The 24,513-nt window shown below is 52.2% G+C and overlaps 1 protein-coding gene across 2 annotated transcripts in view; it reads left to right on the top strand.

Moving 5' to 3' along the window:
- Nucleotides 1–369: 369 nt before the first annotated feature.
- The window catches only part of HKDC1 (hexokinase domain containing 1), a 41,790-nt gene continuing 17,646 nt past the window's right edge, over nt 370–24,513 (top strand). The window contains exons 1-11 of one of the 2 annotated variants that reach the window (XM_059662506.1): nt 370–590; nt 1,033–1,203; nt 6,063–6,225; nt 9,527–9,675; nt 9,766–9,885; nt 14,477–14,572; nt 15,550–15,649; nt 18,605–18,788; nt 21,556–21,711; nt 23,041–23,274; nt 24,099–24,403. In XM_059662506.1, coding sequence (XP_059518489.1) covers nt 6,084–6,225; nt 9,527–9,675; nt 9,766–9,885; nt 14,477–14,572; nt 15,550–15,649; nt 18,605–18,788; nt 21,556–21,711; nt 23,041–23,274; nt 24,099–24,403 — 1,486 coding nt within the window. In that variant the 5' untranslated portion in view covers nt 370–590; nt 1,033–1,203; nt 6,063–6,083. The remainder of the gene's footprint in view (nt 591–1,032; nt 1,204–6,062; nt 6,226–9,526; nt 9,676–9,765; nt 9,886–14,476; nt 14,573–15,549; nt 15,650–18,604; nt 18,789–21,555; nt 21,712–23,040; nt 23,275–24,098; nt 24,404–24,513) is intronic. The other variant, XM_059662505.1, reaches the window with a different exon arrangement.

Genomic DNA, 24,513 nt, shown 5'->3' with positions numbered 1-24,513 from the left:
ATCTCCCTGCCAGGACAATGTTTAGTGTAAATATTTTTTTGTTGATGAAGATAGTGCTGCAAAGGAGCGGAGAGTCACAGAGTTACACTGCGGGGTTGAGGAGAAAAGGGCTGAAGAGGAAAGCCTGGGCGTGGACATTTGCAGAGCAGCTCAGCTGTTGAAAGTTGGAATTAACACCCAACTCCTCAGAAGCTTTTCCTCAGCCGAGGGGGCTTGGTGGGGCACTGGCTTGAGAGTGTTGCTTAGCAACGAGATGTCAGAGTCAAGCAACCCAGCCCCTGCTTGCCTCCACCAGCCCTCAGCTGCCACCCTGAGGCTCCTATTAGACAATCAAGTGTGCTGGGAGGGAGGGACCAGAGAGAGGGGGCAAAGTTTAGTCATTGAACGAAGCAGCCTGGAAGTATTTAATCTGTAGACCCAGTTCCCCAGCGCCTCCAGCCCGAACTGGAAGTGGGCAGCACTCTGGAGACCAGCGAGCCAACTGCACAGAAGTCTGACCACCTCAGGAGAAACCACACTTGGGGAAAATGTTTGCGGTGCACTTGATGGCGTTTTACTTCAGCAAGCTGAAGGAGGATCAGATCAAGAAGGTAAGGACTCAGAGGCTGAGAGCGGTCTCATTCTGCACCGACAACACGGATCCCTGCCTACACCTGTGGGGATTGAGAGCTTATTAGAAAACGGGGAGCACAGGACCAGTAAAACACGCATGGAGGGGGAAGAGGACATTGCCTATTGTCCGGAGCCTGGATCTCACTCAGAGCTTCCTGGCGAATACCCGATGGGAAGGGGATGAGGAGAGAGTCTTCAGTCCCCGTCTAAGTGGCTTGGGGTAAGGGGTGTGTGAGAGGCGAGGGTAAAAGGAAAGGAGAGTCATTCTTAAAGAAACGTCGAGAACTTGGAATTTATGTTACTTTTCATGTGCTTGAAAGAATCGAAGGAAGGCACCAGAGGGATGTGAGGTTTCATGTACAGACATTGAAATACTTATTTGCATGTGCTGTTTGCCAGTGGTAGGCCACTTTGTCCAAGAAACCTGCCTACAAAATTCGTTCCAAGGTGACTGGTTAAAAGTTGCCAAGGCTCACCTGGGGGCCATCAGCATTTTCCCAGCTGGCACGAACTCAACCTGTCACTCTGGCCACGCCAGCCACCAGCTCAAGGAAGTCCTCCCCGCAGGTGGACTTAGCCAAGGTCACCCAGGTATTTAAGGTGGTGCTGGGGACGAAGCCGAAGGGCTGGCTCCTCCCTCCTCCTGCATCCTTTCCCTGGTGCCCCGATGCCTCTGGGCTTTTCCAACATCCTGTTCATTAGAGAGTTGGGTTCGAGGTTATAGCAAATGTTAGAATATGATAAACTCACCAGGTTTAACCTGTCCAGTTTTCACTCGTTGCTTAGATTCATGAAGCCCTTTATGGCTTCTGAGGGAGGTGGGACGCTCTAGGCAGCCCTGCTCAGGACTTCACTTTCTGCTCTTACCTGCTCAGTAATGATGAAACGCGCCCCAAGGGGAGTCTTTGGACCTTGAACCTGTGGTTCTGCAAATGAGTTTCCTTTCCTTGGGCCTCTGTGGTGGTTCATCTTTTGTTACAGCCTCGAATCAGGCAGTCTGATTGTCCACAGCCCCGGGCAGGCCCCGGAGGCCCCTCTGAGTGGAAACGCAGCCTCCACTGGGTGGTTCCCGTTCTTCTGCTGGAGGGTCAGCCTCTGTCAAGGCCCGGAGCTGACCTCCCCGCCCTGTGGGAGGCGAGAGAGCTTGCGAGAGTGACTGAGAAGGGACAGCCGGGAACACTCTCTAGCCACCTTAAGCTGGTGACTCCCCAGGTGTCAGGAGTCTATGGGAGGCTGGTTTATGGGTTGCCAGGATGAGTCACAGCTCTGAGAACACAGCTCCATGTGCCGGAAACACACCTGGTCAAAAGGCACAGGCTCTCCCACTCCCGGCAGGTAGCCTGTCCCCTCTTTCATCCCCGTGCTTCCTGCCTCTGGAGCTGCCAAGATCCTGAGCCCCACTTGCTGCTAGGGTTTCTATTCAGACCCTGGAACAATTTTTTAAAAACTCCCTATACCAACATTAAAACAGAAACAAAATACAAGCTAATGGATGGAAGAGAAGGAAGGAGGGAAGGAAGGAAGGAAGGAAGGAAGGAAGGAAGGAAGGAAGGAAGGAAGGAAGGAAGGAAAGGGAAGGGAAGGAAGGAAGGAAGGAAGGAAGGAAGGAAGGAAGGAAGGAAAGGGAAGGGAAGGAAGGAAGGAAGGAAGGAAGGAAGGAAGGAAAGGGAAGGGAAGGAAGGCAGGCTACTCTGATAGCTTCAATATATTGACGCTTTTTTTTAGAAATTTTCTTTTTTTAAAAATATATTTTTTATTGACTTCAGAGAGGAAGGGAGAGGGAGAGAGAGATAGAAACATCAATGATGAGAGAGAATCATTGATCGGCTGCCTCCTGCACGCCCCCTACTGGGAATGGAGCCTGCAACCCAGGCATGTGCCCTTGACCAGAATCGAACCCAGGACCTTCAGTCTGCAGGCTGACACTCTATCCATTGAGCCAAACCAGCTAGGGCTATATTGACATTATTTGACCTACAGATAACATTGGGCTGGGCCTGGTCACTGACCCGTAAATTGCCCACTCAAAGAAAAGGACTGGTTAGATTTTCAAAGTGTTCTTTTTACAGTTTAGAAAGTCAACATTACGAAAAGTGGAAATGTCACCTTTAATCCCACCCCCCTCACAGCTGTATTTGTGTGTGGAAGCCCGACTAGTCTTTTCTCACAGCAGATGTTTTTACATTTATATTGTACATACAATTCTGGTCGTGTGTCCTTCACTTACTGTTAGATTGTAACCACTTATGTACATTTCTCCATTTCTTTATGATTATTTTAATATCTAATATTTAATCAAGTTGGCTATGCCATAACTTTCCCTTTTTGTTGGACAGGCTATTTTCAAAAATATTTTTTTTTAACAGTTAAAAAATGACTGGCTCAGTGACGTCAACCTATGAACCAGGAGGTCATGGTTCAATTCCCAGTCAGGGCACTTGCCCGGGTTGCAGGCTTGATTCCCATAGTGGGTGTGCAGGAGGCAGCCCATCAATGATTCTCTCATCACTGAGGTTTCTCTCTCCCTCTCCCTGCCTCTCTGAAGTCAATAAAAAATATTTTAAAAAATTGCTATAATAAACATCCGTTTGTATTTAATGTTCTCCACCTTTGGGATTATTTCCTAAGGATGGATTCCCAGAAGTGAAATCACTGAGTCAAAGAGTTGAACCTTTTTATGACTTATTATTGTTAATATACTTTTATTGATTTCAGAAAGGAAAGGAGAGGGGGAGAGAGATAGAAATATCAATGATGAGAGAGAATCCTTGATTGGCTGCCTCCTACACGCCCCCTACTGGGGATTGAGCCCACAACCCTGGCATGTGTCCTTGACTGGAATCGAACCTGGGACCCTTCAGTCCACAGGCTGACGCTCTATCCACTGAGCCAAACCAGCTAGGGCTTTTTATGACTCTTGATTCTTAATATGGGACCTTTGGACTATGTGGTCACGAAAGTTCCCTGCAGCTCCCCCATCTGTCATTCCCTAAGCTCTGAGCTTACATTTTAAGTTTGCTCTTCCTCCGTGCTGCTTGCTGGCTCTTTCGTTTAGAAGATATCCCATGTCTAGTTTGTGAGTCATTCCAAAGTGGGCCTGGTTACTGCCACCTAAGCGCCTCCCTCAGTGCCTGAAACATGTATGCCTGGTCACACAGGCCCAAAGTCTCCTATCTGAGTCTAAAATACAAGGTTTCTCCCCCCTCCCCCCCCATCTATGTTTCATTCTTCCCTTCTGAATAAATTAGAAACTGTTCTTAGTTGACACTCTTTCTGTCCTAACTTTAACTTATAGGAGCAGCAGGAGCAGTAAGTAGCCCAGAGCCCTCGGTGATGGTTAAACTGTAGCTTGCAAATGGCCCAAACAGCCTCAGAACCATTGCTTACACGGAGGGATGGCCTGGGGTGCCCAGAGAAGTTCTCTGAGGTTGAGCAAAAATGAGCAATAGGCTTAGGGGCACTGCCCGAGGGGCCCTGGGCGATAAAGGAGGCCCTGTGGTTGTTGTGCACGTCGCACCCTTCCCAAGCCCCAATTACCCGGGTCACGTCCCTTTTGTTGGTTTCCCATGTGCGTGGCAGTGCCAACCAATTAGTCATGAACGGACTCCGGGCGAACGGAAGTCCTTAATGAAGCGTGGCCTGGTTCCGTCCTGTCTTCTCAACACGCTGAAAGCCCGATTGTCCTCTTCTGGTAACGGCCCCTGAGGGTTTTCTGGCCTCTCTTTGGCTCCAAGTCCCTGGGGCCGTGGTTTGTTTCACTGGCTTGGTGTCCGTATTGGCTCCGACTGAGCTGGGATGCCGGCCTCGAGGCCTATCTGATGGTTGGGCACCTGTCCTGCGATGAAGGTTCATGTGGCCCTTGTACTCTTGATATAATTAGTCTGTTGGGCTTGTGGTCCTGCACGAAATTGTGAAGCAAAACCAGGCCATGTGGTGAGGACGTGGGGACTGCACTGTAGCCCCAGGGCTGCCACGGACCTGCAGCTGCTCAGGGGCTCTGAGCCTGCGAGGCCTCCTCTCAGTAGGGGCTAGGATTCCTGCCTCACCTGGCGCCTCAAGGAATGCCGTGGAGAGCAGGTGAGGGACATACGTGAAAGCACTTCCTCAAGGGACGCCATGGAGAGCAGGTGAGGGACATACGTGAAAGTACTCTGTAGGCTGCAAGCACGTACTTAGCCTTAGATGAAAGTGTGGGAGGGCAATTTGTCCAGAAACCTGCTGGGATCAAGTCTTGTGACCTGGACGGACAGAGAGGCCGCTCAGTCTACAAAGTAGGGGTGGCAAGTGCAGGCGCCTATGCCACTGCCCCTCTTCCTGCCCCGGTCAGTAATCCACCCCAGGGAGCTTGGGGACCCAGGTTGCCCCACCACATGATGCACAGGAGGGAGGAGGCTGTTTTGCCATTCTTGTTTCTTTATAAATATGTTTTTATTGATTTTAGAGAGAGATGAAGAGAGAAGGATAGATAAAAACATCATTGATGGGCTGCCTCCTGCACATCCCCTACTGGGGATCAAGCCTGCAACCGGGGCATGTGTCCTACCTGGGAATCAAACCAGTGACCTCTTGGTTCATGGATTGATGCTCAACCACCGAGCCACACCAGCTGCGCTGTTCTGCCATTCCTGATGGGACATTGTTACCTTCAAGTGGACGGAGCAGAACCAGTGATTTTTATAACTTCCCTCCATTGGGGGATCCTGGTTACCTGAGTGGTATCATAAACAGACTCAGGGCAATTTGAGCTGGCTTTAGAAATTAAACATCTTAATTAGAATAACCTCAGTTAAAAACAATGGGAGGGGACCGTTTCCCCCTCCCCACCCACATGGGAGTCCGTTCTGTGGGACTCTTCCCCCTTCTTGCGTGGGAGTCTATACTTGTTCTCCAATAAATTTCCACCTTTGCGATACCAAAAAACCAAAAAACACCCCCCAACCCCGCCCCCCCCCCCCAAAAAAAAAACCCCAACAACAACGGAGATGTGAAGGACTAGATTTTAGAGAGTGCATCTGGAAACTGAATTTAGCTCTGAGCTTCCTGGCAGCCCGTAAACAAAGGGAAACATGTTTGGATATGTAGTGTCATCATTGGCTGAAAGCAAGCTCCCGCGTGTAGGAGTCCCAGGTTCTAGCTATAGCTAGTCTTTTCCAGAGGAGAGACAATGGGACAGTGGTGAGGGCTCGGAACTGGGAATTAGAAACCCTGAACCTTTCTTAGTTTTTGTGCCTCCACTGCCCCATCAGAAAAATGGGGGAATCGTTTCTTCCTCAAAGCTTGCCCTTTGGAGGAATAAATCCCCCCTCCCCAGCCTTCCATTCCATTCTGTTCTCCCAGCTCCCTTCCTTGTCTCCAGCTTGAGGATCCGCATCGCTAAGCGGTCCCCTTGTGACAGGGTCATGGGCGCGGGAATGTGCAGCAGCCACCCCTGGCCACCCCTGTCCTTCCAGGTGGACAGGTTCCTGTATCACATGCGGCTCTCCGACGAGACCCTTCTGGACATCATGGCGCGGTTCCAGGCTGAGATGCAGAGGGGCCTGGGGAAGGACACCAACCCCACCGCCTCCGTGAAGATGCTGCCCACCTTTGTCAGGGCTATTCCGGACAGATCAGGTGAGGGGCTGGGGCTGCCAGGGATCTGATCCCCCTGGGTCCTTCCTGGCCGATGGACCTGAAGTTTGCTCCTGTGCCTTGACTTACCTCTTCAGCCCTCTCCACATCAGCCCCGCCTCCGACGCTCTATGCTTAGTCACACTCAATACCAAAAGATTTGAAGCAAGGTTCAAATGTGCCTCCCTTTCTCTCTGCCCCCTTAGCTCCACACACTCTGCTCCCTCTCCTGCCGGGACATCTCAGCTGGGGCACCCCAGCTCAGCTCTTCTCTCTCAGTGGAGAGTTCCCTGCCTGCGCCTGGGAAGCACCCCCATGCTGGGCTCGGTGCCTGCCACCTGCTTCGTGTGCGAGTCTCCCAGTGTCCTGAGCACCTCGCACAGTGCCTGGTGCATACTGGGTCCCGAAATGTTTGTTGACTGCATATAAATGGCATTTCCTTCCTTGGTATTATTTCACTCCAAGGCATCCAGAGTCTCTAGGCTAATAGTAAATATTAGAAGATGCCACGACGTAGTAGAAAGAATATTAAATGATGATATTCAAGAAGCCTGGGTTCTAGGCCCAGCTCTGCTGTTCCTCAGTGGCCGTTCACAAAAGGTATACTCTCAGTTTCTCTATCTGTAAAATGAAGGAGGTGGCCTCTGTATACATTTTCTGTTGCTGCTGTAATAAGTTACCACATATTTAACAGCTTGAAACAACACAAATTTATTCTCTTTCAGCTGTGGAGGTCAGAGTGGGAGTGGGTCGCCAGGGCCATAATCAGGGTGTGGGAAGGGCTGAGTGCCCTCCGGGGCTCAGCAGGGAGCCTGTCCCTTGCCTTCTCAGCTGCAGGAGGCTCCTGCATTCCCCGCTCCAGCCTCTCTCCACCTCCCAGCCAGCAGCGTAGCACCTTCCAATATGTCTCTGACTCGCCCTTGCGCCTCTTCCTCACTTAAAGACCCTGTGATTTACCTGATGCCCCTCAGATCATCCATGATCTCCCAACCTTGAGCTCAACCGATGAGCAACTTTGATTCTGTCTGCAACCTTAATCCCCTCTTGCCATGCTAATGTATCCACAGGATCCGGGGATTAGGATGTGGGCCTCTCTTTGCTTACCCTAGAGACCTCTAGAAGGAATCTTTGAGGTTCCATACACTCCTCCGTTCTCAGCCTCTGGGAAGCCATAGGAGGAAGGAACTGGTGTCTGCCAGGCACCTCCATTGGTCCTCACTGTCTCACACAGTCCCCACAAGAACCCCGTGGTCAGATGAGATACCGAGGACCGAAGGGGTTCCCCAGTGTCAGGGTCCCAGTGCTCCAACCAAGTTCCAGCGGGGGCTTTGGGCTCTGGAAGAATCCGGGATTAAAGGTTGGGGGCCTTCAGGGCCTGTGATTGGACTAGCCAGGTTCTGGGCCCCTTTGGGACAATGCCTGAGTCAAAGTCGTTAGGCTCTGCCGTTTGAGGGGCCCTGGGAGCTGTGATGAGAGAGACCTGTTCCCTGGCAGGCGGGTGGGTGCGTAGGGTGGGCAGTGTACCACCCGGAGGAGCATGAGTTTTGGAGAGAGACTGTGCTGCTTTGAAATCTTGCCCGGTTCCTGGTACTTTGGCTCTGAGAGTGCCGAGGGGACTGTGGTCCTTGACGGGTCACCCAGCTGCTCGGAGAAGCACCTGAGTCATGGGGTGTGTGGGGGGAGGCACCAGGGCAAAGTCCCCCTGGCTTCCTGTGCTGGGCTCCTCCTGCAGAGGTGTGTCCCCAGAGGCATCAGAAAGTGGCCTTGGATGGTCTGGAGCCTGTGGCCGGATGTGCCTTCCAGAAGGTTTGCAAGTGAAACTGACCAAGTTTCAGACACCCCCTCCTCCTCAGGCCAGGAGACACACCTGTGCTCTTCCCTGTCTCCTCAATAGCCCTTACCTGACCCTGCTCCAGGGGGTCCCTGCACCCAGAGGCCTGGGCACGTCCACTGCACTCCTGTCCTCACCAACTTGAGGGTCATTAGGAGCAGGTGAGGCAGGGGTGTTTCAAAGTCTCCAGAATGTTGTCCCAGTAACTCTGTGAGCTGGTGGTGGCATTTCATGATTCCTCACCAACAAGCAGAACTCTGCTGATCCCTCAGGCCTGCATTTCAGAAATGTATACAGTTTCCGGAGAAATCCCTCTGAGTTCTCCCACTGCGGGGCCCGCGCCTTTCATCCGAACCCACCCGAGACGGGTGGCCTGTGTGAGCTTTAGTCCCAGTGTATCAGCCAGGGAGCCGCAATGGGCTGTTCTTACAAAAGTGCCTTAAAAGTGGTGTTATTGCAACACGTCAGTTGACTAGCAATTTCCCTCTGTGTCTATTTCACAAGGAGTGAATCTGAATGGCCAGCTGGGGCCAGGGGCTACCGTCAGGAGTCAGATTTTCCCAGGCCGGGGGTCACATGGCACAAACAAGGCCACTTGGGGGCCTGGGTTTCTGGGCACGGCGTTTCACTTACGTGTGCCTTCGGCATACATCATGACACATGCCGGGCACATGCAGCCACTTCTCAGGCGATTTTATAGAGAGGCTTGCTGGTTCAAAGGTCTGCACACCAGAGTTCTCATCCCACAGCTGCGGCTGATGCTGAAGACACTGGCAGGGTCCTGGGCAGGACTTCTGTCTGGATCCCAAGGTGAAGTCGTCAAGAGGGGCTGTCATTTCCCCTTTTATTAATCGCATCTGCCTTGCGCTGGGCTGGGTGGTGTTATTTTCTCATTTGGAAGCAACTCTGGCCCCAAATATTGAGCATCCTTGGCCCTTAAGGGCCATCATTTGGTCCCTGTCTCCCTTCCCTCCTGGAGCATTTTGCCTCTGCCCTTGAGACAGAGGCTTGTATGGGGCTGTTTCTCTTCCCTGCACTCCCCCTCCCTTCCCTCCATGCCTTATCTAGAATAGGCCCCGCCCTCAAGGCCCACCTCTCCTACCACCTGCCTGAAGAGTGGGCAGGCCCTGAGAGACTTGGGTCACCCCTCCCCCTCCCCCCCTCCTTCCTTTCCTTCCCCTCCTTTCCCTCCTTCCCCTTCTCCCCCTCCTTCCCCTCTTTGCCCTCCTCCCCCTCCTCCCCGCTTTCTGCCCCTCCTCCCCCTCCTCCTCCTCCCTTTCTGCCCCTTACTGGGAGGGCTCAGGTCAGTGGCTGCACTTCTGCAGCCCCAGTGAGTTGCACAGTGACACCCAGCTCACACCTGGGGTGGTTGTGAGACTCCGTGATATTTCTTACCTGTCCAACTTCTCATGCACATCTTGCCATGTTTTCAGACCCTCCATATCTGAAACTTTTTTGTTTGTTTTTTAATAGAAAATGGGGAGTTTCTTTCCCTGGATCTTGGAGGATCTAAGTTTCGAGTGTTGAAGGTGCAAGTCTCTGAAGAGGGGAAACAAAAGGTCCAGATGGAGAGTCAGTTCTACCCAACACCCAATGAAATTATCCGCGGGAACGGCGCGGAGGTGCGGCGCAGGGCTCTGTGGAGCGCGGGGGGGCCTGTCTGTGAGCGGCTGCGCTGTAGCCCAGGGTCCTGTGCTTTCTCTCCTCTGCAGCTGTTCGAATACGTGGCTGACTGTCTGGCAGACTTCATGAAGACCAAGGGGCTGACGCATAGGAAGTTGCCCCTGGGCATGACCTTCTCTTTTCCCTGCTGGCAGACTAAACTGGAGGAGGTAAGGCCTGGCTGGGGAGGGGAGAAGCTGCGCCGGGCGTGGAGTTCGGGGCTGGAGAACGTGGAGGCGTCAGGCTGGGAACAGGGGGCACCAGCAGGAATTCTCCTGCTTGTTATTTTCTTTTTATTCCTGTAAACGATGAAGTGAAAATGTGAGGCAGAGCACTGGTTAACGTGCTGCCTTGATTTTACATCCACGTGGGCACAGCACAGGAATGAAGCGGTTTTCCCCCTAGCTCAGTGGTTCTCAGACCTCGGTTGCCTCAGAATCTGCTGGAGGGCTCGTTACACTCGGGCTCTGGGCCCCAGCGGGGCTTCTTAATCAGTGGGGCCTTAGACTGGCATTCCCAACAGGTTCCCATGTGATCAGGATGCTGCAGGTCTGAGATAAGAGGGGCAAGGCTCAGGGAATCTCTCACCTCTGCACCCTTAGGAGGAGGGTCGAGGTGGGGTCGCCGGGGTGACCATGTTGTCCAGCAGACACCTCACCTGGGATGTGGTCTCAGCTGGGCCACCAGCCTGCTGAGGGCTCAGGCAATTCATCTCCATGTGCCTCCAATTTTCAATTTAATAGGGAGATGTCAAACCCAATTTTATGTTCATCTGTGAAAATAAATAAGGTCCATGTACAAGGAGAATAAACTATCTGGGGCCAGGGGTCACGGTCAAGAGTCAGGTCTTCCCGGGCCACACCTGTCTGGGTGGGGGCCCATGATCCCCTGCGGCACATACCAGCCGTACGTGACCCCAGCTGACCATCATTTCCTGGACCACCTAGATATCACAGCCTGTCCATCCAGGGATTCGTTTGATATTGTTGACTCTGGGTGACGGAGGGTGGAAAGGAAATGGGTTTTCACGTCCCACAGACCTGGCTTTGAATCACTGTTTGGAAACTTGTGTTGCCTGGGCCATTCTTTGGCTCGTTGAGCCCCTGGTGTTCTCATCTGTAAAACACGGTTCATGGTATTTACCTGCCGGGCCAGGCAAAGCCCAGACAAAACACCTGCAACGCCCAGCTCTGTGCCTGGTGCCCAGTGGTCGCTGCAGGTGAGGACGGCTGTCCCTGTGGGACTTTCTCTCCCCGCGTTGGACCTTGTCCCCGTTTCTGCGATGCTTCTGGAGGGCGGCACTGTTTTGTGTTGCTCTTCCTCTCCGCCCCAGGCTCTGGCTCCGTCCTGGTTTTCATGGCGCCCCGATCACAATCTGACAATTGAAAGGTGTCATCAGTCATTTACTCGATTCCATTAAATGAGAAATTGCCATCATCTATCTATACCGGGCGTGGACTGAAGTTTACTTTTTTGTTATATTATGAAGGAAGGGTGGGGTAAATAGTATGAAGAAGGGTTCGGGGGATGTTAGAAGAGGCCAGCGGAGCTCTGCTCTGTTTCATCCCTGTCTGGCTAGAAGAGCAGAGGTGCCGGGGTCAGTAGAGGAAGTGGAAGGAGGAGCCAGGAGTCAGGACTGGAGACTGGATTCACCGAACAGCGAACAGCGCAATCCCTCTGATCCAAGCTCAGGAACAGAGACCCAGGAAGAAGGAAGAGAATTCTCAAGCTCTGTGGGAGGTCATTTGACTGAGAACCAAACTTGAATACTTTCTTTTTTAGAATTTATTTTTATTTTTTTATTTTTAGAGAGGAAGGGAGAGGGAGAGAGAAAGAAACATCAATATGGGAGTAGAACATCCATCAGCTGCCTCCTGGCCAAGCCCACAACCCAGGCACGTGCCCTGACTGGGAATCGAACCAGCAACCTTTTGGTAATGGGATGACACCCAACCAACTGAACCAATAGGCAAGCCAGAGCTTGCCTATTTTCTTGGTAATTAAGGGTGAATGTATGGTTTGTTCATACAGGAACTTTCTTTCTTTTTTTAAATTTTGTTTTATTGCTTAAAGTATTACAAAGAGTAGTACATATGTCTCCTCCCCCCCCCCCCCCCCTTGACCTTTCCCCCTGCCTCCCCTACCCCTCAGTGTCTTGTGTCCATTGGTTATGCTTATATGCATGCATACAATTCCTTTGGTTGATCTCTAGGAACTTTCAATAATAATAATAAACATTGTTCCTCGGATTTTAACACTATAACTTTTTTTTAATTAAATAGATTTTTTTATTAATTTCAGAGAGGAAGGGAGAGGGAAGAGAGAGAAACATCAATGATGAGAGAGAATCATTGATCGGCTGCCTCCTGCATGCCCCCTACTGGGAATTGAGCCTGCAACCCAGGCATGTGCCCTTGGCCGGAATCGAACCTGGGACCCTTCAGTCTGCAGGCTGACACTCTATCCACTTAGCCAAGCCGGCTAGGGCTTAACACTATATCTTGTACTATGTGAACTCTTTATGTGTATTATCTCATTAAAATAAAAGACAATCATCTGAGGTAGATATAATTATTTTCACTTCATATTTGAGAAAAACTGCAGCTCAGAGAGGTTAAGAGACTTGTCCGAGGCCACACAGCCAAAGGGGACTCAGCCCAAGCTCAAAACCTTCCTGATCAAATTGCCTTTCCAGAAAGACACAGCTCTAGAGCTTGGTTTAAAATGCCAGGAAAGCTTTTCGACCCATTTGTCTCATATTCCAATAAGGATTTTTCAAGTGACATTTAAACTAGGGAAGGGTGCTTGATTATATCAAGGAAGTGAGGACTGCTTTTTCTCATCAGAGTTAAGTTGAATTACTTGTATTTTATAAAATGTCCTCCCAACTGCCTCTCAGTGAAGCCGAAGGTCAGGGAGAAAAGCTTTACCCAGGAGATGAATGAACAGTAATAACTGAGTGGGCACAGCTTCGAGCCATGATTCTGCCGCAGCTGCCGGCTTTGTGACACTAAGACACAGGCTCTGGGGGAAGGAGGTCTGAGCGGCCATGTACGTGCAGAGGAGGTGGGCGGGGGGCCTTCAAGAGGCGGTCTGGCTGAGGGGCTTCTTCGTGGAACGAGAAAATGATTAAAGACGCCAGGGCCTGGGAATTAAAGGAGAAGGTCGCTCTGTTCATTTTTTAAAAATGAGGGAACAGAAAAGCCTTAGCTGAAGAGAAGTTTCTGTGTGTTTCTAATAATAAAAGACAATAGAAATCACCTGTCATCCCAATCTTCAGAGATACCCACTACCAGATTGTGGGTTTTCCCTCCCGTCACGTCCATATTAAATATTGATGTTATGCTGTATATGTAGTTTTTAAAAATATAGTTCTATGAACTGCTTTTCCCCACCAACTGTCCATCACAAGCATTTATTCCCCACTCCTCCCTGTACCCTCCCCCCAGCAGGCCCCACGCTGTCCCAGCACCTTTTTGGTGGGGCCGCCGCCCCTCAATGTCTTGGGTGAGGCAGGGATGTTACCCTAGCACAGTGATGGCGAACCTATGACACGCGTGTCAGAGGTGACACGTGAACTCATTTTTTTGGTTGATTTTTCTTTGTGGCATTTAAATATATAGAATAAATATCAAAAATATAAGTCTTTGTTTTACTATGGTTGCAAATATCAAAAAATTTCTATATGTGGCACGGCACCAGAGTTAAGTTAGGGTTTTTCAAAATGCTGACACGCCGAGCTCAAAAGGTTCGCCATCGCTGACCTAGCATGTGAAGGCAGAAGTTAGGGAGAGTGGCCGCTAGGCGGCGCTGTGGTGCCGGGGGAAAGCCAGGTCGCCCGTTGGGAGTCCCGTCTGAGCCCTATCCTTCACTCCCTGTGAGACCTAGAGTGATTTCCCTCCTCTAAGTCTCAGCTTCCTTATCCACAAACTGAGGGGGGTGGGAAGATGTGGTCAGGGTGTTTGTGAATTTGGGCTCAGCTACGCTCAACTGTGTGGCCTTCATCTCCACGGTCTCGTCCAGCCGGAAAAATTCTATGATTTTTTTGCCAGCTTAGACATGAAACTCGTGGGAAACCCAATTTTAAGCAAATCATTGATAATGCAAAATGAGAACCATTTTTCGAAGTTGCAATTAAGTTCCTGAGGGAGTTCTGCAAGGCAACGCCATGTTAGTCCTGTTTTGTGGAGCTGGCAAACCTTACATTCTGCACACATATGTATCAGCCACACAGCAGGCATTTCCATCAGAGCATTCCTGTGACAGGCAGGGAAGTGACCTTTCCATTTTACAGGTGAGTAAACTGAGGGTCAGAGAGTTAAGGGCCTTGTCCAATGTCCCTGAGCCCAAGTGTCCTGACTCTTTAGCATCGTTCTTTCTGCCACTGCATGTAATGTTCCAAACTGCTCAGATGGGAATGATAAAGATCTATAATAATAAAAGCGTAATATGCTAATTAGACTGGACGTCCTTCTGGCCAAAGCCAGGGCTGCAAGGGAAGCCCGGGTCCCGGGTGCCAGAGCGGGGAAGCCGGTGCCAGCAGCTGGGGGGAAGGAAGGCCTACTCTTGCAGGAATTTTGTGCATTGGGCCTCTAGTGTTTAAATATTAGCAAAGGCCTCTGAAGAAATACTGAAAGAATTGGGTGATGCAGCTTAAAGAAGAGAAGACAGGGGGTGGCACTTTAAGCATACAATCCCTGCAGCTCATGTTCAGAACTGAACACCTTCTTTGTTTTGACTGGATCTGAATTTTTCCCCCAGGGTGTCCTGCTTTCATGGACCAAGAAGTTTAAGGCCCGGGGAGTTCAGGGCACAGATGTAGTGAGCTGTCTAACCAAGGCCATGAAAAACCACAAGGTAGGAATTTGCTCAGCTCCCAGTCCTAGCCGTCTCCTGAGGGCGGGCCACAGGGTGCCTGCCTCTGAAGGAGGACAGGGAGAGGAACCGCCCTCAGGGGAGGTCTCACTGCAATGCAGGTGCCGCACTTCGGATAAACCCACGGGGAGCCTTGGTCTGCGGACCTTGTTCCAGTTACTGTTGAAAGTGGGCCCCACTGCCCAGGGACCTCCCCATTTGCACAGCCCCTCAGGGGTCCTGGTTAGATCCCCTGCTGTGTGTGATGCTCCAACTCCTACCTCTCACTGAGGCTTAAAATATACTTTTTTTTCCAGTCCGGCTCTCTAGACCACTTTCCACGCTCTCTTAGCCGGACTATTTGTTGAGTAAATGTTATAACCACAAAAGCAAGGCATGCTCCTTGCCAGTGGAAAAGCACACAAGTGAACCCAGATGATTTGTCACCCCGACAGCAAGAGGACTGTTTTGATGTGAACCCTTCCATCTTTTATTCTCTTTAAAGCTGTGATCGTATTCTCTTGAAGTCTGTTTTTCTCTTATTGTTTTCATTTTACTTTAAAACACTCCCTCGAACCTTGGGGAATGTGGTGCAGTAACCCAGGTTGACTTGGCGGAATGAGAAACCGGGTGGGGACTTGCCCACAGCTGAGGACTCGAGTATCTCCTCCTGAGAACACCATTGCTTCCAGGACAGACATGTTCTGCTCAGGGTCCCTCAGGCGAGGGCTGGAGTCCAGGTGGCCTGTCCCTCCTCTTCCTCGGCACAGGGGCCATCAGCCATACAGCAGCAGCATGGGTTCCCCCACGAGCTCCCACCGAGACCCCTGACCTTGACAAAGGCCTTGCTCCTTCCAGGCAGGCCCCATAGGCAGGATCTAGGGATCCCAACAGTTCCCTTCACTGCTTTTGCTTTCTCCGTGCGGTCAGACAGAGGGATGACACTCCCTTCCCACCCACTAATGCTTGCGTTCCAACAGGACATCGATGTGGATATCCTGGCCTTGGTCAATGACACCGTGGGAACCATGATGACCTGTGCCTATGATGACCCCTCCTGTGAAGTTGGAGTCATCATTGGTAACTCAATCTGACTTGCGTTTTGGGGATGCGGGTACGGGGCTGGGGTGGAGCTTAGTTTCAGCAAACTCTGAGCAAATTCTGTGGGAAGGGGACTGGTGCTTTCTGCTTAGGAGGAACAACAGAGGACAATGAAAAATTCATTCATTCACTCAACAAGTGCTTGCTGGGTGCCTACTGTGTGTCAGGCCCAGCTCTGCATTGGGTGCTCAGGGTGAGTTAATACTCAGGGTCCCTGTGCTCATGGGGCTTTCCGTGGGGAGGTGGGTGAAGGGCCAAAGAGGCCTAAAGGAGTAAGATCATGTCAGGTGGTGCTGACTGTGAGGAAGAAAATGCAGCAGGGCGGTGACCGAGAGTGAGTGTGAGGACGCTCTGAGGGGTACATTTGAGCAGGGACCTCAGCAACGAGGAGGAGGGAGCCAAGTAAGATCCAGAGGCGAGTCCTTGGCAAAGGAAAGAGGACGCCTCTGGCCTCTGAATGGGACTGGGTCTGGGTGCTCGGGGAGGCACCCCGAAAGGCGGAATGGCGGCTGCATCTGGTGAATGGAGGCTGGGAGTAGTCGGGTGTTCAGGTTGGAGAGAGTGGACGGGACCGGGCATAGGTCACAGACACAGTCATGGAGGGTCTTTGGCTTTTGCCCCCAAAGAGACAGGAAGGCACTGGAGGATGCTGGGGGGATGGATAAGTGGGGTGCGCATTTTTATAAAGCTCGTTTTGGGGGCTGTGTGAAAAGTTGACTATTGGGGGCAACAGTGGAAGCAAGGTGACCGGCCAGGAGACCATTGCACTGTGTAGGTGAGACGTGGTGGAGGCCTGGGCCAGGGGGTGGTGGGCAGTGAGGTCTTTAGGGGGTGGGTCCCCGAGCTGGGAAGGGCTCTCCTGGAGGGTCCGGGAGAAGGCTGTCTGGGGGACAATTGAAGCCAAATGGATGGGATTTATAGGCTGTTCTTGGGTATGCCCTTCCACCTCCCCATCCCTTTACTGCTGCTGGAAGAAGTTTTCTGCATGGTTTTTCCTTACTTTCTAACTACATTCTCCTGAGCCTGACCTTCCCAACGGGCAGGAGCTTCACCCCTGAGGGGCTTGATCCGCCTCCCCCTCCCCCGTCTCTGGAGCCCGCGCCTCAGCGTGGGCCGGCATGTCCCTCAGCCGCTGTCACTGCGCTGTGACGGAGTGCGGGGTGCGGGCCATGCCTAACAGCGTCCGTGCTTCCCTGAGACCGTGTGCCCCGATGCTGCATTGCATCTTGCTTTTCTGCCTTCTTGCTTCTCGTGCTGGCGTTTAAATCCTCACACCACAGGGCCGGCCAGGAAGACGCTTCCTTTTTTTTAAAGTAGATTTATTGAGGCATAAAACTTTTCTCATTTCAGTACAATTCAATACATTTTAGTAAGTTTACAATTTTGTAACCATCACTCCTGTTTCATTTCATTTCATTCCATCACCCCAATAAGTCCCACACAGACGGTGCCCACCGGCAGTCACTCCCCCAATCCTCGCGTGTGTGCTGGAATAATGAAATTTTGCTTTCTTATGTGATAGCTAATCACTGTCAACGACAAGGATGTAGAGTAGGCGGGGAACAATGTGTGGCAGGTCGTGAATAAAGAATATTTTTACTACCAAATAGAGAAGAGGTTAGGTAGCTGAGGGAAGGGGGTGAAAAATTACTGTGGGTTGGTAATTCAAAATATATCAGGTTAGGTGAACTCATCCTCCTCTTTGCAAATGTGCTTTGTCAGCTCATACATATTCGTTAGGGACTGACTTCAGGACCGACTTCATTCACAACAGCAAACCATGAGCACACCGAGAAGTAAGTGCAGGCTTGGCATGTCAGCTGGTTTCCTCATGAACTCCGGCTCGCCAGCTGCTGCCTCAGCGGGAACCAGCCCCCATCAAAAGTGCTGTGCGGTGGGTCCGAGAGCTCTCAGGTCTAAGGGCTGTGCGGTGGATCCCAGAGCTCTCAGGTCTAAGGGCTGTGCGGTGGATCCCAGAGCTCTCAGGTCTAAGGGCTGTGCGGTGGATCCCAGAGCTCTCAGGTCTAAGGGCTGTGCGGTGGGTCCGAGAGCTCTCAGGTCTAAGGGCTGTGCGGTGGATCTGAGAGCTCTCAGGTCTAAGGGCTGTGCGGTGGGTCCCAGAGCTCTCAGGTCTAAGGGCTGTGCGGTGGATCCCAGAGCTCTCAGGTCTAAGGGCTGTGCGGTGGGTCGGAGAGCTCTCAGGTCTAAGGGCTGTGCGGTGGATCCGAGAGCTCTCAGGTCTAAGGGCTGTGCGGTGGATCCGAGAGCTCTCAGGTCTAAGGGCTGTGCGGTGGATCCCAGAGCTCTCAGGTCTAAGGGCTGTGCGGTGGATCTGAGAGCTCTCAGGTCTAAGGCCTGTGCGGTGGATCCAGAGCTCTCAGGTCTAAGGGCTGTGCGGTGGATCCAGAGCTCTCAGGTCTAAGGGCTGTGCGGTGGATCCGAGAGCTCTCAGGTCTAAGGGCTGTGCGGTGGATCCGAGAGCTCTCAGGTCTAAGGGCTGTGCGGTGGATCCGAGAGCTCTCAGGTCTAAGGGCTGTGCGGTGGATCCCGGAGCTCTCAGGTCTAAGGGCTGTGCGGTGGATCCCAGAGCTCTCAGGTCTAAGGGCTGTGAGGTGGGTCCCAGAGCTCTCAGGTCTAAGGGCTGTGCGGTGGATCTGAGAGCTCTCAGGTCTAAGGGCTGTGCGGTGGATCCCGGAGCTCTCAGGTCTAAGGGCTGTGCGGTGGATCCCAGAGCTCTCAGGTCTAAGGGCTGTGAGGTGGGTCCCAGAGCTCTCAGGTCTAAGGGCTGTGCGGTGGATCCCAGAGCTCTCAGGTCTAAGGGCTGTGCGGTGGATCCCAGAGCTCTCAGGTCTAAAGCTCGGGCAGGTCAGAGCTCTCAGCCTGCCCAGCGGGGAGCCTGCCATCTGTGCATCTTCCCTCTGACCCCTTGTTCAGGCACCGGCACCAACGCGTGCTACATGGAGGACATGAGCAACATCGACCTGGTGGAAGGGGACGAGGGGAGGATGTGCATCAACACCGAGTGGGGGGCCTTTGGGGACGACGGGGCCCTGGAAGACATCCGCACGGAGTTCGACCGGGATCTGGACCTCGGCTCTCTCAACCCGGGGAAGCAGCTGTGAGTGCCCCGCCCCCCGCCCCGTGCTGGAGTCTGGGCATGGGCACCAGGAAACACCCAGTCCCTCGGGGACACTTGATGCCTGGGAGGCTTTCAGTTGTGACTAGTTACCCGTCCCAGTGAGTGTGTGAGGCCAGGTCTGTATTTCAGTTTCGCGGGGCAGATGAGGGAAGTGACGCCAAGGATGTGCAGTGGTTTGCCTCCGCCTCATTCGGTCTGTGTGCGTGGAGCATGTGTGTGCGAGGCAGGGCGACCCAGATGGCTCCGGTCTTGACCTCTGGGTGCATCTGGTGAGTGGCCACCAACGGACCAGTGCAGCCCGAGGAAGCAGGATCAGCCAAGTGCCTCGCTGTGTTTCCAGGGCTCCCGACACGCTGCTGCCTCGGGGGCCTGGCCCACAGCACCTGGTGACTCCTCCCAGCCTCGGGCTCCCGGCCCTTTCTCAGCCCTCACCCCACACCTCCTGCCGTGGAGGTCCCGGGGCTGCCTCAGGCTGTCTACACGCCGCACTCCCTGAAGGCAGCCTGCCCACGCAGCTTCTCTTTCCTGCCTGCACGTACACATTATTGCAACTCATTAAGTGTTGAATGAAAAAAAAACTAAACTTAAAAAAAAATAATCTCAGACTTATAGAAAAGTTGTGAATATCATATGAAATTCCCCTTCATTCAGATTTCCTAAGTAGTAACATTCTCTGTGTGTTTGTGTGTATATGTCTCTATGCATATAAAATACACACGTCTGTGTAAAATTATTTTTCTGAACCTTTGAGACTAAGTTGCATACATAACATCCCTTCACTCCTCAGTACGTCAGAGTGTATTGCCTGAAAACAAGTACCTTCTCTTACATAAACTAAGTATAATGATCAAAATTAGGGCATCAACACGTAATAAGTTCGATATCTAATTTACAGACCGATTCAGAATTCACCAGCTGGCCCACTAATGTCCTTCATCAAAAAGAAACAAGTGGTCCTGGCCCAGGCTCCCACCCGGGATCACACACTGCGTTTTCTGGCGGGCCTCGTGAGCCTCCTTCCATCTGGAACACTTCTGTGGGATCTGTGTTTCACGATCTTTTTTTTTTTTTTTTTAAATATATTTTATTGATTTTTTACAGAGAGGAAGGGAGAGAGATAGAGAGTTAGAAACATCGATGAGAGAGAAACACATCTCCCACTGGGGATATGCCCGCAACCCAGGTACATGCCCTTGACCGGAATCGAACCTGGGACCTTTCAGTCCGCAGGCCGACGCTCTATCCACTGAGCCAAACCGGTTTCGGCCCGTGTTTCACGATCTTGACGCACACAAAGCCATTTATTTTACGGAATGTCCCTCAGTCTGGGTTGGTCTGATGTCTCCTTGTGATTAGGTTCTGGTGATGGGCTTTTGGCAGGAACTTCCCACCGGACACGTGTCCTCTTCGGTGCTGTGTATCTGGAGGCGCGTGTTTGCTCAGTTACCGGTGATGCTACCTGAACCCCCTGGTTAAGGGGAGGTGCAACAGCCTCTCCACCATAGGTTTACCATGATTCCCTCTGGAATGCATGTCTGGGGAAGGGATGTTTGGGATTATGGAAACATCCTGTTTCTCATGAAACCTTCGTTTTCCAGCTTCAGCATCCATGGATGAATTCCAATGCATCATTTCCTCTGTTCATTCATTGTTATTTCACTGTGAGAAAGAGCTTTCTTATCCCCTCCATTGATCTAGTCAGACCAATATGGACACGTAGAATTGTTTTATTTCATGGTTTATAATTTCTTCCCATCATTATTTATTTTGATGTTCAAATTTTTCACACTTGGCCAGTGGAATCCCCTACAAGGTGGTCCCCACATCCTTTGACCTGTTCCCATCACCTTTTTTCTCCTGGCCCAGAAGAAGATGGTGTCTTTTCCCAGCCCTGGCCCTGGGATCAAACCATTTTTCCAAGAAGCCTGGTGAAAAGTACCTCCTAGATTCCTAGAAAATATTTAAACACAGAACTGCACACCTGGAAAGTAAATTCCTGCTTTGGATGCACCTGCTCCCCAGCACACCCCCCTTTCCCGGGAGATGCGGAGCAGTCCTGGCCCAGGGACTTGGCCATCCTCGCCCTCTCCCTTTCACTTAAAATAATTTCCATTCCCTCAAAGCCAACCTGGATTTCTGTTGCCTTCTGCTTCTGCAATGTGCTAAATTTTTTAAAATAATGAAATAGATTAGGAAACAGGGTGTCCTTGATTTCCTATCTTATTACATTTGGAGAATAAACATTCTAGTTAATAGTTTACCTGGGAAATGATTAGTAATTGCTCTGTGGATGCGGACTCAGGTGTGGGCAGCCTGGTGGGATAGGTCACCCACATTATTGTGGCACCTCTCTGAGCTAGCTATCCGAGGCCAGTCACAGACACAGCATCTTTCTCTCGGGGACAGAAGCATGGCGTGGGAGCTGGAAGCGTCTGAATTTGGCTTTGTCACGCGTGATTGGGACAGTGCGAGTCTCTGAAGTTGAGATTCTAACGCCCAATATGAGGATGACACCGCCATGGCCAGAGGTGATTGGGATCAAGCGCTTTGTGAGCAGGAAAGAATCTTAGGTCTCCTCTAGTCTAGTCCCCGCTTCTACAGGTGAGGAGGGAGCACCCCACGCTGGGATGGGGACCGAGGCCTCCTCACCTGGGAGCAGCCCCTCCACTGCTCAGGCTCCGGCGTTGGGAAAGGATGCTACATAACCAGAGGCGTTCCTGGCACTGACCTGCTCACCAAATTGTAGGTTTGAGAAGATGATCAGCGGCCTGTACCTCGGCGAACTCGTCAGGCTCATCTTGGTGAAGATGACCAAGGCAGGCCTCCTGTTTGGCGGCAAGAAGTCCTCCAGTCTCCACACTAAGGGCAAGATTGAAACACGGCACGTGGCTGCCATGGAGAAGTAAGCTCTGGAGGGTCCCTCCCACCTGGACGCGGAGGCTTCGTGCAGGGTGGGCGGCCAGGGCGGTCTTCTCATGAGAGGGGTACAGCGGAAGGGAAGGGACCAGGTCTTCTTCCTCATCAGGGTGATTTATTTTTATTTTTTAAAATATATTCTTATTGATTTCAGAGAGGAAGGGAGAGGGAGAGAAAGTTAGAAACACTGATGATGAGAGAGAATCATTGACTGGCTGCCTCCTGCACGCCCCCTACTGGGGATTGAGCCTGCAACCCAGGCATGTGTCCTTGACTGAAATCGAACCCAGGATCCTTCAGTCTGCAGGCTGACACTGTATCCACTGAGCCCAACCAGCTAGGGCTTCAGCAGGATGATTTTAGACCTGATTACAGCTGAGGAGGGTTAGCAGTGCCTGTCGTGACTCAGCTGTGGCTTCTGGTGGGTTTCATCAGCCTGGGATTCGGCCGACGGAGGTCTACCCTCCTCCTGTTTTGTTACCTTCGGCTTCCCCTAACGCTGCGATGGATAAATGTTTAGGGTCACAGACCCCTTTGAGAATCAGATTCAAGTTCTGGACCCTTTCTTCCCAAAAGGCACATTTGCACACAGTTTTACTTATAATATCAGGGCATCCTTAGACCCATGAAAGCCCACGCATGGAATCTAAGTTATGAACTCCTGCCATAGCAAGAGCCTTCTCTACCTGGTCCTGCTGGGGGCTGGCTTTGGCTTTGGGGCTCTCTGAGGCCTCACACACAGGTCCCTGCAATGGGGCGTGGCCCCAGCCAACTTATGGTCCGGTTCCTCTGACTGAGAAACCCTGCCATTGCCCTGAGCTTTGTAATCAGTTTAGATTCTGAGCTTAGCAAAATGGCGTGTGACTCCCAGCGTCTATATTTGTGCAGAGCTTGGCAGGGACTGAGTTTCGGTGAAAGGCAGTATAGTACACGGTATAGTACAAGGTGGGTAAAAGGGTAGACTCGAATTTAACTGCCTGAGTTCAAATCCTGAGCCTTGCACTTACTAGCTGTGTGACTGTGGACAAGTTACTAGCCCTCTCTGTGCCTCAAGTCCCTTCTTCTGAGCAATCGGGTAATGACAGAATTCCCCCAGGAGTGTTGTGAGCGTTGAGTTAATACCTGTCAAATCCTTAGACAAGTGCTGGCGCACAGTGAGTGCTCAACAAGTGGTGGCTCCCATGATGCCTTCTGATGTGGTTGTTATTAGATTACTGTGTGCCAGCCTCTTTCTTTTCACGGTCCTGAGAGGTGAGAAAGCTGGTTCTCTCCATGGAGGGAAAAGGGCGGCCCTCTCATTCCTGTCCCCGGCCAGGTATAAAGAAGGCCTTGCCAACACACGAGAGATCCTCACGAACCTGGGCCTGGAGCCTTCGGAGGCCGACTGCATTGCGGTCCAGCACGTCTGCACCATCGTCTCCTTCCGCTCGGCCAATCTCTGTGCGGCGGCCCTGGCGGCCATCCTGACTCGCCTCCGGGAGAATAAGAAGCTGGTGCGGCTCCGGACCACGGTGGGCGTGGACGGCACCGTCTACAAGATACACCCTCAGTGAGTGCTGCTGCGCCACACCCCGCGCATGAGTCTCCCCTGGAGCAGGGTCCCAGTGTGCTCGAACTGTGCTGCTTCCCCGGAACCAACTGTCTCCCATTGGTTCTGAGAATTCAGGGGAAAGGCTGAATTCAGAGGCTGCATTCAGCTAGATGGCTGGGTTGCTTGGGTCTGGGGGTAGGGGGGGCGGGGGTCGGGGGTCACTCTTAAAGAAATACGCTGCTAAAGCCAGTTGCCTGACTAGCAAGGCCAGCCATTTCTGTGTTTAGCCATCTGGCCACCCTTCTATCTATTCATCTATCTGTCCGTTACTATTGAATACCTACTGTGTGGGAATCTGGAAAAATACACCCAGTTATACATGGGGGAAATCAGATGACAGAGGTTGCCAAGTTCATGTGAAGGATTCTGGTAGGAAACACGTGGACATGAGAATTCCCCAGAAGGAGGGAGTGCACACGCCTCTCTGGCTAACAGAGGTGGTACTGGGAGTCAGGCGGGTACCCCCGGAAGGAGCTGGAGAAAGCACTTCCCCTTTGGGCAGCGATGATGTTTGGCCAACATGTTATGCATGGACATGCCCTACCAGTTGAAATATTGGTGGTAAAATAGCCACTTCCTCGAGCCTCCCAAGTGTCCTGTCCACTGCCCCAGCTGCCCAGTCCCCCCATCCCTCCCTGCCCCCGCACCACCTGCGACGAAGGGGGTGAGCCCTGGCCCAGCAGGGCTCCCAGGACCCGGCGCCTGCTGCCCTGCGCCTGTTCCCATTGGCCGGGCCGGGCCTGTATGACGGCTCTGTATTTTGCCATCACCCCTGCCTTCAGATACCCCAAACGCCTGCACAAGGTGGTGAGGAGACTGGTCCCGAACTGTGACGTCCGCTTCTTCCTGTCGGAGAGTGGCAGCACCAAGGGGGCAGCCATGGTGACGGCGGTGGCCGTCCGCGTGCAGGCCCAGCGGAAGCAGGTGGACCAGGTGCTGGCTCTGTTCCGGCTGACCCGGGAGCAGCTCGTGGGTGTGCGGGACAAGATGCGGGCTGAGCTCGAGTACGGGCTGAAGAGGGACACCCACCTGCTGGCCACCGTCAAGATGCTGCCCAGCTTCGTCTGCGGGATGCCGGACGGCACAGGTGGGCCGTGCACAGCTCTCTTTCCCGAAGGGCCTCCCAGAACTCCCACCAGCTCCTTCAATCCCGTTCGGTGTTTTATTGGAAGAGCTTTGGGTTCATGTCTGTAACGG

Source organism: Myotis daubentonii, chromosome 13 (assembly GCF_963259705.1).
Source record: "Myotis daubentonii chromosome 13, mMyoDau2.1, whole genome shotgun sequence".
In the NCBI taxonomy this organism is placed as follows: domain Eukaryota; kingdom Metazoa; phylum Chordata; class Mammalia; order Chiroptera; family Vespertilionidae; genus Myotis; species Myotis daubentonii.
This window is presented reverse-complemented; position numbering and strand designations above follow the sequence as displayed.